The following is a 16,251-nucleotide window of genomic DNA, read 5'->3' on the forward strand; positions in this document are numbered from 1 at the left end:
ATTACAAATCAAAAATAGCCAGTTCAACCTGCACAAATCCTTTCCACATGGGAAGTCAACTGGAGAATTTGGCAACAGAAGGGTCTAGATACTGGTCCACTGCACCTTCAGTGATGAAAAGAAACATTCTCAGGTGGCAGTGCCAAGCTTATACCGCACCAGGAAAGAAAAACAACTGAAATCATTAATGAACTGTCACAATGTAGTTGTTTTGAAGACTGAACTATGAACCAAGTATTTGGCAGAGAGAACCCCAATGCAAAAGAGATCTTGTACTGCACAAGCATATATATGATCACATTTATCACAATAAAGTTCAGACTGCCTGATCTGAACCCGATACTATTTAAGTAGTCATAAGACTTTACAGACTTACCATCTTTAGTGAAATTTGCAAAGACACCTTTTGCTTTCGGTCTACTGTTTTCTAATTCAATCTCTATTTCATCTTGGTAGCTCGATATTTCTCCTGTGGTGTTAAAATAAAAATAAAACTCAGCAATCACTGATATAATTTTGAAGAAATGAGTGATATGTTACAATAAACACAACTTATACCTTCAAAATCCTCCAGCTTTTTTGATAATGCCTTCTCAAGCTGAAATGAAAACAAACAAAATAAACGTGAAATTACTAAAAAAAGATGCACAATTTTCAACTGTTTGTGAACTGTATATAGAGACAGAGAATGGCAGGGTATTTTAAAAGCACTCAGTAGGTTTTGATTCACAACTGAAATTACTTTGTAGTGTCAGACAGGTAAGACAGACAAGTTTCAAAATACTGACCGATTTCAAATGTTATCTCCCCCATCTATATACTTCAAAAAGACCCTTCACTCTGGCAAGTTGTAAATAAAAGGCCTCATTCTTCAGCAATCTGACCGTGTCACTGTGGCTGTAGATGTGAGATGCAAAAGGACAGCACCGACTGGAGTGCCCACACCAGACAGAGCACGCAGGTGATGGCAGAGTGAAGCTCTGACCTACAGCACCTGGCAGGCTCTTCAGAACGTCACTGACGCGCCTACAGACCTTTAAATGATAGCATATTTAGAACAAACAAAAACCCTAACAAACCAATAATGTAAGAAATTACTATGACAGCAGTAAAATCTTCTCCTCTGGTGCCAGCTTTAGTTCATGCTTTGTAAAGAAATTAAACCACACGAGAACTAATCTCTGTGGAAGCAGGTGTTGTAGCACACAAACCCCTCAGCAGTCTCATTAAAGTAATTGGGTTATTGTTTTCATATCTATTTAAAAGAAGTTCTATGCAATGGCACTTCTCCTGGCCACTGCTATCACCTTAAAAACAGTGCACGGTTTCTGATCCTATTACAAACCTTTCACCTTTACTCTGCTCCTTGCTGACCAGGCTGGGAGAGAGCAGGCAGCACACAAAACAGAAGTGCAGATGTTACAACAGCTACTCAAGACCTCCACACCACAAGCTCACTTGTCACAGTTTTGTAAGGACAAAAAGATTGGGTTCTTCAGTAAAAGGTCAAAGCCCAAGAAGGGAAACATGTGCGACAGGGAAAAAAGGATAAAGGGGGTAACAGTGCTTAGTGTGACTGTAAATGGGGGGTGGATGGGCAGAGTGTGCTGAGCCCTCATCTCCAGTACAGTGGTGGTGGGCTGAACACAAGCACTGGTGGCCTGTGGAACACGGCAGCTCAGCTGGTGCTCCTGTCCTCGGCCACCCGGCCATCCCAATCCTAACCAGAGCAGTGACTCTGCACTTCCTTAGCGAAGGCAGCAGACATACTTCACTCCCTCATCGGGGGATGTTTAAAGCTACACTTGTAGCAACACACCTGAAAGAGCAAGTCTCTCTGGAGGAGTGAACAAAAATCATATAGGTGAAAAAATTACGTATATTTCTTTAGTTAATGGGTATCATATGCACTAATGCTCATCCTTCTCTTAGAAACCTCAAAATAAATGTAACTAACCTTACCAAAGGCTGGTCAGTTAGGATTTTATATTAATTGATTCAGAAAGGAATGCACAGAAGGAGTATAGAGGATAAAAATACAGAGAGCATCCGATTCAGAATTCACCTGCTGTATCTTCAATTTTTTTTGACCAGCTGTAAATGAAGGAGGATCACATTCTTCTTCCAAGTCAATCTTCATAAACTCATCTATGGTTAGTTGACTGGTTGGTGTATCTTCAAACTCTGTCAACCTACCAAAGCATACAGCACATGACCAAAACATCTCTAAGAACTCCTACAAAAGTAACAAAATTCACAAACTGCCAAGTTACAGAATAAACATGTCGTCCTTAGCAACTCTGGTTCAAATACAGACTACATTAAAACTGAAGTGCTACTAATTGTTTCATCTGCTGCAAAGAAAGTATCTTTTCATATCCTAAATTAGCTTTTGATTTATTAGAGTATGTAACACACATTTTTTTTTGATGAACAGAAACACTGCAGCCCCTACGGTCAATTAAGTGTAGACAAAACTAAGACGAGAAACGCGGCTCATTCCTCCCCTCTTGTTGCTTTTGTTATCAACAGCAACAAGACGACAGACACCCAAAATAAAATATCTGCCATCATAGCTTAGGAGTAGGCTCAAAAATATTCCTGATATGTTAGTCTGATTAATTTATGCAAATCAAATGTTGAAGTAAAATCTCTTCGGTAGACTGGAAGAGGGACAAGAAATAAACTTCCCAGGACACACAGAAGCAGTGGTAAAATAAAGGAATCATCTGCACGTCACACAGATGGAATAGATGAATGCACATAATTTGACAATAATAAACTTTGTATTTGTTTAAGGTTTGCATTTAAAAGTTCCTACCTAAGTGAGAAACAGGACTAGCTCCATGGGGAATTGCCATGAAAGTAGCTGAATCTTTCAAAGGAATTTGATCTTAAATAAGACCGCATGGTCCTAATTTCATCCACAAATTCCAGCATTTTATACAGGTGGAGAATTTTATACAGGAGAACGAGCACATCCATTTCACAGATGGGAGAAAGTGAGACAAAAGGTTAAATTCAAAGCCAGGTCAGGAAATGTCTGGCAGAATGCTTCTCTGACAGAAAGTGCCCTTTTAATAATATCAACATTTTCCATGGGAAAACGGCAATGATGGGTCTGCAGCTGCTTCGTTGGAATATTCCCATCTTCCAGAGGAAGCAAAGCTGACAACAGCTTCCATCTGCAAAGCTAGGAAACTAAAAATGGTGATTCAGTGCTCCCAGTATGGGACCTTTTGGCATTTCTCTCCCTCTAAAGGCAATTGTTGTTTTCTCCTCTACCTCTGGTTGCAATGAAAGTTCCTCTGAAAATGAATTTTCTCTAAGACAGAAATTCAGTTTCTAACCAATGCCAGTGTCAAAGTCAAGAGCACAGGGCCACACTCTCCCCCTACATGCTCAACAGTATCTGTATATCTTCTTTTATAAACTGAGGAACAAGACAAGACAGCCCATACAGGGGGGCATAGGCATGCTGCCACTTCAGCACACTTTGCCTGGAGGTATTCCACTCCTGGAGGAGAGGCCACAGGCGGCATCTCATGCCATGAAATGCTCAGAGAGAGCCAGGCACCTCTATGTAACTCCAATAGCAAGCAGCACGCTGAGCCCAGCCAGATTAGTGCTGCTGAGGAGAAGAAAGCCTCTGAAAACTAGACTTGCTTTTGGAGTTCAGGCATCTCCACAAAGCCCCAAATTAGCCATGTACTTGAGAGTGACTGACAGCCCAAAACCTTCCCTCAGAGTACCAGGGACCAGCCCCCTCCTCCTCTCTTTCAGATCAAATTGGAAAGGAAAGGAGGATGCTGTTGGCAGCAGCAGCACCCAGCTTTTAATTAAAAGACTAGAAATCTTTCTCAGCGTTAACGGGCTTCCAGCATGCATTACCCACCTTTCAGAAGGGAGCCTCATCTATCAGGCTAGAGGGAAAACCAGGCTAGGGCACTGTTATTATTATTATTTTAATTCAGGATTCACTTAATGCCAAACCCATGTATCATTTGAAGAACATGGATCTTCCCAGTCACCATCATTAAAGAACAGTCATCCATCTCTCCACGAATGAATCATGCACTCACAGGTAGTCCCGCTTCAGCAAGACTTTTCCTCCCAACCAGCCTCGCCTCGTTAAAATATTATTCTCCTCCCACTGTTAAAAGCCAACATGCACTTTGGCAAAGACACACAGTTTGTTTATCCCACACTTGCTCTGAGTCTGAGGTGAGCTGCAAGAGCCAGAGCCCCAACAAAGCACCACCTCTGCACATGCCAAGCAGACAAGGAAACACCCGGAGCAAAACGAGTTGCTCATAAAGCCAGGCTGGGGATGAGATGACCATGGCGGGTGTCAGCACTTAACCCTGTGCATGTCTGCTTGGGACACCTCAGGCTCTGTCTGTCCCTCTCCTGTCCACGGTGTCATGACTCACGTCACGTACCCTGCACCCATCAGATGTCAGCCCTCTGCTGAGGCAGCTGGCACAAGCTCCGGCTTGAGCACCAGCTTCCACCCTGAGCCAGAACAGCAGGACAGGTCTCTCCCAAGACCTTCAGTGCATCTGTGCTAGGACAAGGCAGAGCTATGTCATCTTTGCTACCAAGGAGCTCAAACCTACAGCACAGCACAGTGAGACCATCTGACCTGGCCTCCAGCATCCTGTCCAATGCCCGTGCCCTCCTTTTCCTCAGTCCTGATCCAAGACCAACGGGGAAGAGCTGACCACCCAGTGGAGAGGGCTGTCAGCACAACAGTGTAGGTACAGGCCAGTGGCAAGCCCAAATTTAGAGGAGCCCATTATTTCTTCACTTCTCTCTGGTCTTATCCATAAGGCTCCAGCCTTCCTTCCAAAATGAAGAACCACCCCTGACGGCCAGGATCCCAACTTGAGCATCATCTCTGTGGGAGAGCGAGCTGCACACTCAACATTTTCTCTTTTAACTTGATATAAATAAATACCTGCACTTGCCAACCACTTGCCTGCCTCAACATTTTACATTGGCTGATATCCTGTCTACATATTTTTAAACATTTCTTTAATTTCACCCACTGTTTGGACACATCCCACCAAGGCAACAAACTGATGTCGCAGGAGTCTGCACTGCATGAAACAAGACAACGTGAATTTAGCAGTTAAGAAAAACTGACGCAACCTTAATCATAAACACAATAACGTCGGGGGCGAGGGAGTGCCCTCATGAAAACAAAAAAATAGCTACGGGCTATTTTTTAAGTCCCACATAAAAATACTATCCAAGTTCATTTTCACTTTTGTTAACCTAAAAAAACCTAATAAGAGTTGCCACTTCAAGTTATGCACAGACGGAGGAAAATAAACAGATATACAAATTAAGATATTATTTCCTTGGCACAAATTCAAAAGGGCTGTAAAAACTGAAATTTGGCAGACAAGTATTTTCTATTTATAGTCAAAGCAGAGGCAGCCACTACAGCTCAGGCTAAGATTTAACTTCCAGCATAAACTGTCCTCTTACAGTTTCTCACAGCAAACTCTTTCAAACAAATTCCTTTGGGAGAAAAGTTTTTCCAGAGCCTGGTGTCATCTGCCTCTAACCCCAACCCTTTTTTACAAAGGAAAGTTTCCACAGTTGTTGTTTCATCCATTTACAGACAAAACCACACCTCAGCTTCTGATAAAGCACTTTTGTGTACAAACCAGTAAACCAATTCTGTTCACACTTAATTTAACTCCCAATAAGGGAAAATGGGTCAATCATTTTGAAGTTACAAGCAATGTTTTTTTTCGCTTTGTTTTGTTTCAGGGATACCATCCAGTGGAGACTTCTGAATTCAGTCTACAGCAATGGAAAAACAGACTCTGTGTGCAGCTCAGCGTTCAGTTTTAATGTTTAACTGAAATTCTGCAGCAGTGGGGTGCGACCAAGCACACAGAAGAACAAAGACTTTTGGAGTCCAACTCACGAATGCTTCAGGAGCCCAAGTTCAAAGTCCAAGAGGGACCTCTACACAGAGGCCATTTAGGAAAAGCCACGGTGTCCTCCTACATACACACAATCAGCATCGAGCTCGAGAAAGCAGGCAGCACGAGCAGAGGTATCTTGTGCTGGGTCTTCATACAGAGGGGCAAACAAATTACAACTTCAGAGACAATTGTTTTTTTAAAGACATAATGTGAGGTTTAGCCGGAGCAGTCAGCCTCTAAGTTACCTGTTGTGAGAGGTCTTTTTAAAGTACTTAAAGTATTTTATTAATGGGATAGAAAAATACTAAGCTGAATATTGCCACACTGTCAGCAGAAATACATGAAAAAACTTTATTGCAAGATAAGCTGGTGGTGGTAATTATATTCCCCTGAGTTTTCCCAAATTAACAATATAATTAAAACCATAAGTAATAACTTACATGATATCTACATAATCTTAACTGTCATATCAATTACAAATATTCTAGTAATAGATCAGTTGATTTGATAACTCAATTCCAAACTCTGGAAAAGTAAAGGATTTCCTTTTGTGTCTTAGTGAAGTAAGAAAATATTGCAGCGTATCCCCACTGTTTTAACTTAACACTCACGAGTGCTGCCTGTCATCCCAAACCTGTGCACTCATAGGAGAGAAGCTCAGAATTCACACTGATGTGGCAAACCATCACTATTTTTATATTACAAATGTAACAGTCTATTGCATCACCCTTCTCTCCCCAATTTTTTCCAAGCCATATAATGTTTACACACAAACTATTTATGGAAGTATGTAAACACATACCCTAAAAATTATACTTAATATAGAACACCTATCAGAAATAGTTATTAAATGCTTCCTACATGACAGAACAAAAAGTTTTCCAGGAGCCACCAGTAAGTAAATAAACAGAAGAGTAATCTCCTAATATATAATAACTATACATATATACAATTTTACATGTACTTGCAGCAATATAAAAGATAGTTTTAAGCCTGCAGGAATGAGTATCTCATTTCTAAAGATAAGGACAAAATCAGAGGTGATCCAGTTGCTGTGGTTTTACAACTTAAAACTTATCACCTGAGCTGTGCTAAATTAGTCTGTGTTCCCAGCCTAATCCAAACGTTAAGAGAAATATTGTCACATTTAAACAACTTCCAACATTAATACACACCACCTCTCTTTACAATGGGCTGAGAGCACACACACACAGTCATTTACTGCCAATTAAGAGGTGACTGATAATTTATGATGCTCATTTGGTGGTAACTCTCTGATCCTTCTCTAGGTATTAAAGAACGGGTACGTCTAAAGATTTATCATACTAAATAAAAGCACCCTTTAGAATTAGTTTCTGTTACTTGCTTACACCAAAACAGAGATCTAAAACTGTCACAAATTCATTATCCTAACTTTTAAAGCCCCAATTCTACAAATGCTTACACACGTGATTAACTTGTGTTAACACTTGTGCCCACTGTCAGCATCTGGATAATCCTACCATCAGACTTCCCTGACCATCCCAGAACTCTGTCAGTCTAAAACACCTGGAACTTTTTGTTTTTTCCCCGATTCAAGTGTTTACACTATGCTAAGGAAACAAAACGCTTTAGCATTCCTTAATATTTTGTTTCATTAGCGTGGTTCCTCTGCAGTAGTCTGTCAAAAAGCACTCTATGATCTCCTGGAAAAGAAAAATTTCTTAACAGCAGCTCAGATGAGGAAAGTCAAACACAGAGAAAACTGTTTACAAGATCTAAGCCTGAGTTAGTGCTAATAAGTTAATGACTGTTTCAAAAGTAAGAGTCACCAATAATTTTGAAATTACATTTTTAAAGATGATGTACTAAAACATATTAGGAATCTAATTAAAGTATTAACTTACTAACTGTATAGAAGCTGGTTTTATAAAAAGGAACATTACCTGTGAAATTGGATTCCTCAGAAATAAAACCTTTTTTCATTAAACCAGACAATCCAACCTACAAAGGTATGCAATACCAGCCCACATGGATCGAGTTGTGTTTTACTCACCATACTAGAAAGGTTTCTAGAAATCATCTGTAAGCCACTTGAAATGATGTAACTGGAGACATAAGATATTCCTGAGTTTAGCTTTACACAGCAGCAGCCAGCAAAGGAGATCAGAGCAGACACCACCAAAAGCTCCTTTACATGAAATAACTTTCCTGGTTTTCTAAATGCTTCTCTCCACATTAGACTTCAACCAAGAGCCCTTACACAGCTGTGACATACTGAGCACCCTCTGCCCTTCCATGCTTGAACACCTTGGGTAACCAGCTCTCACTGATTCACCAGATACCTTTCACAGTACTTTAGCTTGGCTGTACATGAATCACAGCCCAACACCGACTTCTTCACACCTTTCCCTTCAGTCCCTTCATAGGACTTTGGAATTTTCAGAAACACAACCTCACAGCCACCCATCTCCCTGTTACCTTCTCTTCCCATCCTGACCCCAGACTCACATCCTCCTAGCTTTGCCTGCTCTCACAGACATCTGCCTGGCTTGAGACTGGGTGCTCGGACACGAGGTTTACATCAGCTACATATAACAGAAATGGAAAAAAAAAATAAAAAGAAAAGCTGCAGGCAACACATTTATCTCTATGTATGAATCTTCAATTTCACCACAAAATTACCAACGCAGTCATTGAAAGAGCTGTAGCTGGGTCCCCAGGATATGAGCAAAGGACCCCATTTATGTAAGTCCTTGCAGCTTCTGCAACTGGTATATGGAGTTCCTTTGTAACAAGTCTTGTCTTCCTTCCCCAAAAATGCTATTTTGTTGTGAGAAAAAAACATTCACCTCAAAAACGAGCCCTTTAAACCCATTCTGGCCTTTCATTCCAATTTCTACTAAATGAAGCTTTACTTCTTCTGAAGTTAATCACAAATAGGTTTTTTAGCAGACAGTACTTTATGGAACTGAGAAGTAGTATTTTTTATGCAAAAAGCAGTTCAATTTAAAGATAAAGTGAGTAAGTCAAAGAAGCAGAATGCAAATGTTAACAAAGATAAGATTTTTTTTTTTATTATTTCTATTGAAGAAGTGCCTAAGATCTTCAAACAGGCGCAAGGGCCGCACAGTATTAGATAATGCACAATGGACAACTATCACAAGAATTATTCTCACTACAGATAAGAGAATTCAGAACACAGAGAAAGCATGCAATGGGTGAATGAAAAGATGAAGGGGCAGAGTATTTAAAGGTTAAAAAGGCAGCAGCGAAGACAGGTGCATTGAACATAGGCACAAATGCGAGGATTGAACTAAATAAAAGGGTTGGGTTTATTAAAAGTTAATTTCTCCTACCTCCACAGATGATTACAGAGAAAATAACAATTTGACTAATTAGTTAATATTTGTACAGTACTTTGAATATATAAAGTGATATATAAGTTAATATAATTTCAATTAGACTGGAAATGAGATAGAATTATCAGTGCATTTATTAATATTTAATAAGTTGGCTTTCAACAACAGCAACAAGCTTTACATTTTAATTGTGTGCTTCAACACATAAAGCTAGAAGGCCCTGTAAAGTGACTACAAAGTTTTTGCACCAATCCTACGAAAAATCCACACATATTAAAAATAAACATGCACTGTTTTCTAACCAAACAGATGGTTAAATTAAGAGCTCTTGATTGGAAGATGAGTGACAGCATCCATAAGTCATGCTTTGTCGCTTTTTTCCTTCCAGAACACATTCCCCTTATGATCAGGCCATTAATTTTTATGACCTGAAGACACGTCACATTTTTGTGAACCTCCTCCTAAGAGCTACTCCTCCAGCACACAGCAGTGAAAGAGGAGGCAGCCTACAGGCACCTGGGCTTGGTGCTCTCCAGCTGATGACGATGAACAGGGTGAACTAATCCAGCCCCACCGGCTGCACTGCCCAGGACCAGAAAGCCCTTCTGAGGGAAGAGTTGCCACCCCTTGCTGAGGGTCTTCCCAAAACAGAAACCCAATCAGGGTGCTCTAAAGAGCATCCTCAGCCAAGCCACTGACCCACGCAGCCCTGTCCCCCCCAGGCTCCTGAGCTGCCTCCACAAGGCAGGAGGAAAAGGCATATCATGTGGGGCCACCCCTTCCCTTGCAGATTTCTGCCATGGAAGTCCATCAGCACTGAAAGCAAACCCAGCTTCCGATGGTCTGAGCCATATAGGTAACTGGGAACTAAATTACAGCCCCCAGCAGAACCTGCAGGCTGGAAATGTCAGTGTTCTCTGGCCTCCTGCTTGGTTTCACTTCCAGAGCTGTCAGGGCAAAGCCATCAGCAGTGAGCTGATGAGATGATCCAACGCTGCCCATTAATGAGCATTCACCCAACTACACCCAACACTTTCACAACACCCAAAGTAGCAGCAGCTCTTTACCAAACGGAGTAACTCTATCAATAATCAAAAGGAAATAAAACTGTACATCGAACTGAGAAGTAAAGGAATCTTTAAGAACGCGAGACAAGTTCTCATTCATTTCGACAATGTCTATTTGATGGCATTTTGAGACGAATTCTTGAAAGAAGAGGAAAAAAACTGGAGTGCAGAAAGAGTTATTCAAAGGTATTTTTTTTATTTGCCTTCATTAAATACTATATAGCATGCTCTTATTTGAAAAACATCAATCAAATTTATAGATTCGTGATAAATAGTTGTAATTATAGCTGCCTGAAAATAATTCAGCTGTCACGTTTACCCTGTCAAAGTAAATAACGCTGTCATTTTCGTTGATGTGTGTGACTTGAGTAAACATTTCAAAGCATGAATTTTGAAGTAAGATTTTCTCGCTCGAAACAATTGCTGAAATTAATTTTCCTTCCAACTCTAATTTATTATGCTTATTTTCTTACTAAGAACAAACTCTTTAACCAAAGCCCCTTGGAGTAGATCATGGTGCATAACTCAACAGTCATACAAAATGCACAATTAAAACACACAACCTGTTGGCCAGAGGAAAAAAAAGTGGTATTTGTACTGCTCCATCCTTATAGTTGTACCCTAAAGCATTTAAAACACTTCAAATTTATCCCTATGCCACCCATGCATAGAAGGGAAATAGCATCACTCCTGTTCCACCAATGAAGATCTGAGGCGAAAATATTTCCAAGAATTAAGAAGTGAATATTATTAATATGTATTAGGCTCAGCTGGATGTGCTTAAGATGATCCCAGCGAGGTGGAGATAAAGAGGAAGCTTTCTAAAGACAGACCTTGGTGAAACAAACATCAGTAAATACTGGTGATAGAAAAATTTCCAACTTGGGGCAATAGAAATCATGGTCCTCATGGCTGGGTCATTTTTTTTACTCAGCCTATGGGAAAAGAATATGTTAAAACTTTTCAAAAGTAAAATGAGGGGAACTGGGTGTCTACTTATATCATTAAAATATGGAAAATACTACTAGATCTTTAAAAAAATAAACACGCAAAAGGTACTTCACAAATTCCCACTTTCAGGGGATCCTGAACTTATCATTAGACTCACTGTGCTGTCTTCCATTTATTAGCACTGCAACACTACCAAAAATGAACATATCAGCAAAATGTTCTGAAAAGTTCAATAATAGCTAAAGTGTAAGACTTTTCATCACTGGATTCTGGATTAATGAAAAAAAGAATCTCACAGTAGACTGTCACCTTCGAGAATCAATAAATTATTTTTTCTGAGGACATGACAACAGTGTTAACATTTCTGACACAGCATTTTTTTTGCCTTCAACTCTTCACCTGTTAAATAGGCACAGTGCTCCTTACCATCTTTGCTAAGTATTTGAGGCCTTACACAAGAGGCAAGTTGTTAGTACTTTAAAATCACCAGCTGAAACACATCACACTTATTTTATTTTGTGGTACTTCTGAACAGAACCTGGTTTTCTCTGATATACATTCATTTTAGACTACACCACTGTTCGGTACTGTAAATGAAAGATAAAAGCAATAAAACTGCACTGACCTTTTCCTTAATGTAGATTCACAAACCTTGACCACCCTGATAACCTCTTTAACAGTCCGTCGGAAATCATGCATTCTTGCTGCCACCAGCAGAGCTGGAGAATGAGCAGGGAAAGTCAATATCAAAAAGAGAAAAATTTACTGAACAAAAGCAGAAAACAGTGGGATAACTATACCCTCTCCTCGTCCCTGCCTTCCGCTAAAGAGCTGTAAATGCTTATGCTCAGCTGTGTCCTTGAATACTTGACCTTACAAACTTTGCTTTCTACCCAATAAAATTAAGCCGATTACAAATTACACCCTCAAAAAATCTATGCTTTGGGAAACCATGGTCAGCTACAGCACAAGAACATTTCATTGATCACGTTATTTTCAAAGTTATCATCCTTTTAGCAGAATTTACTGAATTCTGCCCTGAACAAAAAGACCTTCAGAGAAACACTGGATCTGCTCAAGCTGGTCTCCTCACTGCTGTCACTACTACCACTGTCCTGCTGGTGCCCAAGTGCTCTCCTGCAAGACTCTCTATACAGATAACTAGTGCTGGCTGCAGTTTTATTGTGCGTTGATTCAAAGCACCATCTCCATTTTGAAGCATCACCCCCACCCATCGTGCAGTGGCTCAGTGTGCAGAGCAGTTTTAAGCAGGCCAAAGTGCTTCCTTACAGAGGAAACTAAACCAGAGCTCCATTTCTGGTATACGTTTTAAAGTGCTCCTCATGGGAGCATCAGGGGCTAAACTAACAACTGGTCCTTCAAACAACATGTGGCACTGACATTTAGATCAGGGAACCAGACTAAACCCAGTCCACAGTCCAACATGAGAACTGCATATTGCATGGATGGATGGAGGGGTTCAGCACCACCTACTTCAATCTACTGATCCATGTTTGCTCAGTCAGAGTACCTGCTCGTGTGGATATAGCCCCTGTAGTGAATCAAAGAGCAGGCTGCTCTCCCATGCAGTCTAGACTCAAATTTTTAGCAATGTGCAATAAGCAAGTACTATTAACAAAAAGGGGCTAGAATTGTCAAGACAATTGCATAGTCCTGGGTTCCAAAAGGTTTGAGCTTTATTTCTCATTCAAGCATAGACATGTAAGATCTTTTAAATAAAATAAAGTGCATACGTGATCTCTGTGACTATCTACACCCTTTGTTACTCTGACCTCACTAGCCACTACCTTTCAACCTGGCCCTCCCAAACCAGTAGGCTTTCTTCAAGCATCATGACAGCAATGGATCTTGGAAAAAGATGAAGAAAGAGAGAAAAATAATTTCACAAAACAGGTCAAAGAGGGCGTTTCTTGCATAAGACTCTATGTAAAGGTACAAATCAAAGTGCTTGCACTAATGGTGTCGTTTTAGCTGACAAAAAAACCTTTCAGCAGCTAGAGCCTGCAGAGTGGGGGCACAAAAAGCACCAGAAAGGAGGTTAAAAAAAAAAATCCAAACTGTAAGTTACAAAGGATCTGAGCAAGTACTGTAGAAACAAGGGCAAAATGAAGTCTGAGTTTCAGAAACTGCTTCGATGAATACCTATATAAATCTGTAGGTGCCTGACAGCACAAAACTCAGAGAGCCTGGATATCACCAAGGAAATGAGAAAGTCCTCATCTGTTCCAGGCTTTCCCATCCACCCTGCTGCAGGGGAAGTGACACACCCAGCCTATCCCCAGCCCTACCTGCCCCGCAGAGCCCGGAGGGCCGGCGCCCAGTGTGCATCCAGTCCCGCTTCATCCTCTGCAGCAGCCTGAGAGCCGTCATGGACACCTCGTGGTTCTTATCCCCGAACTCCAGCATGTGTGCAAAACGGGGAATATATAAACACGGATCTGCAACAGAAAGTAACAACATTATTTCTAATCCTACGTTTGATTTAGGAAACACAGTGTTCAGGCAGAACTGCGAGGCCGCTGTGCTTGGCTTGCTCCACCTCTCAGCAAATAGACTGTGCTGCTGAGCCAGATCCTCTGACCACTAAGCTTTAGAGGCACCTTTTTGGTTAAGCTGAAACAAAATAATTTCTTGCTTTGTAGACGAAAAATCTTTAAAGCACTACACAAACATTTTCCTATACGCTTTGCACTGTCCAAGGCTGCACATGCTGACTCTGACATATGAGCAGTGTTACTGGTATCAGTGAAATCAGACCCAAAGTAAAGCATTTGCAAAAGCTTTTGCAGAATGAAAACATGACTTAGACCCCAAACTTTTAATATCTCCTGCAAAGTAACAAGATAACTTGCATGCCCCATCTCAAACCTAACTACAAACTAAGCTTCAAAAAAAAAATAATTTGCCAGAAAACCCTCAGTCCCTAAGAAAAGTCAACCTTCAAAGTTAATTCCAGCTCCTTCTCAGACTCATATTCCAACAATACAAAAATACTGTTTATTACAGACAATAAGGTAGACTCTCCTTCAGTATAAATTGCTAGAACCCAATTAACATCAACAGCACTACGACAATTTACAGCAGCCATAGATCTGCCTCCAGATGTATAAACTTATTTCAAGCATCAGTGTTATCAGCTTCAAACTAACCAAATATGTCAGTACACATTGTGCTTTGCCTAAACCAATTTATAATTTATCAAACAATCTTGTAAAAGCTACACTTAGCACATGTTTACTCTTACTTGAGATATCAATTTCTCATTTCCTGCCAGCCTTTTATCACTTGACCGAAAATCCATGATGTACGGTAAATTGTTAACTACTAGTCTCAACTCAATTTCCTCATCTGATCCCCTATGTGGGCACTTAAACTGCTAAATTCAGCTTGAAACACTGGAAAAATCTTAGGGATTTACAACTAATCAAAGCACCAAGTTCTAACAATGAAGCCCTGTTGCTATCCATAATTACCAAGATCACACTGTAGGTGATGATGCCTGTCAGCCTCGCAGAAGCATTTAAATGAAAGCACTTATCAAGCAAGAACTTTCAACCATGTCTCCATCAAAACTGAAGAAACTCCAGAGTGCAGTCACCTTCTAAAGATGGCCCTAAAAATCAAAGGTTTAGAATAGAATAACCAATCCCCATGATTCTAAGGAGAGTTGTTCTTTACTTATACGTATGATTTTATAAAGTTCAACAGAAATGACCAATTCCAAATTCAACAACCAAAAAAAACTCTTTCAGAAGGCATAGCCTGGAGTTCAACAGGCATTTAAACTTTGCTCTACACACTACAGGAACATGTGTGATGTTACAAAGAATGCCTGGTTTGCTTTTCCATCTCTTCTTAGCCAGAGAAGGCTCAACTTCAGCTCCTATGGTTTCCAGAGTAGAGTGGAGAGCAAGGAGCAACTCAGCTCTTTCTTCGGAGATGAGTATCAGAAGCATTTACACAGTTGCTGTTTGTAGCTGTTGAGATATTTCTGCTGGCATTCATGCCCACAGGTCATTTGACAAAACACTGCACATCGTTAATTTAAATTCTGAAGCTACCAAACACTCAGAAAATGAATACGCGGGTGGGTTTTAAATAACAAGCCTTTAAAAGGCTAAAAAAAGTAAGACTGCAAATATGTAAATTTGAGGCAGGGCCTAGGTTCACATAAACAGATCCTGCATGGATGCAAACATTTGAAAAAAATAAATAAATAATTTTAGACTCTGTAAAGCCCAACCACCTTGCTTCCTTCCAGAGGCAGCAAACCAGCACGGATGCAGCAAGGGTGCCTTGCTCCCAGGAGTGTCCCCTTTGGCTTTGGGAGACCCCTGGGGCTGAAACCCTTTATACAGCTGAGCAAGTTCAAGTCGGGCAAAAACCTGGTTGGTTTTCCTCAAAGAGCGTGCTGGGGGCCCTGAAGCAGATCACAAGAAAAACGTTTATTTAATGTTTTAAGAAAGGAGTGTGTGATTTTCTGCAGACTTTTCCTTCTCTCCTGATCCCATTCCTGACTTGAAACCTGGGACTTTTCGAAGAACCTTGATGCCAAATTAACAGGGATGCAGAAAAGCATCTCGGGCACCGTTTAGAAGAGCGCTCCCCATCAAAACAGGTAACCGGGAGCGCAGCAGCAGCCGAGTCCCGCTGCTGGTCGCTCTCACGAAAAGGGCACGGTGTGGGGTTCACGCCGAACGACAGCCCGTGGGACGGGCGGGAGGTCCCAGGCCGGGAGGGCGCGCACAGCCGGGGCACGGCGGCTGCGGGAAAAGGGGAGGACAGCCCCGCAACCTCCCTCGGCTTCAGTAACCCCTCTGGGACTGTGACCCCCCCACGCCCGCAGCCGGCCAGGGCGGCGGCCCCGGCGGGGCAGCGCGGTTCCCCCGCCCGGCGGAGCGCGGTGCAGCGGCGCCCCCGCCCGGG

At 41.3% G+C, this 16,251-nt stretch overlaps 1 protein-coding gene across 3 annotated transcripts in view; it reads right to left on the reverse strand.

Annotated features, from left to right (window-relative positions):
- BRF1 (BRF1, RNA polymerase III transcription initiation factor subunit) overlaps nt 1-16,251 on the reverse strand; it is a 175,741-nt gene that overhangs the window by 72,728 nt on the left and 86,762 nt on the right. For all 3 annotated transcript variants that reach the window (XM_027674141.1, XM_027674142.1, XM_027674143.1), the window contains 5 exons: nt 13,614-13,763; nt 11,930-12,023; nt 2,066-2,192; nt 559-598; nt 377-469 (listed from right to left, as the gene is read on the reverse strand). In XM_027674141.1, coding sequence (XP_027529942.1) covers nt 377-469; nt 559-598; nt 2,066-2,192; nt 11,930-12,023; nt 13,614-13,763 — 504 coding nt within the window. The remainder of the gene's footprint in view (nt 1-376; nt 470-558; nt 599-2,065; nt 2,193-11,929; nt 12,024-13,613; nt 13,764-16,251) is intronic.

Source organism: Neopelma chrysocephalum, unplaced genomic scaffold (assembly GCF_003984885.1).
Source record: "Neopelma chrysocephalum unplaced genomic scaffold, ASM398488v2 Primary Assembly neopelma1_24, whole genome shotgun sequence".
In the NCBI taxonomy this organism is placed as follows: domain Eukaryota; kingdom Metazoa; phylum Chordata; class Aves; order Passeriformes; family Pipridae; genus Neopelma; species Neopelma chrysocephalum.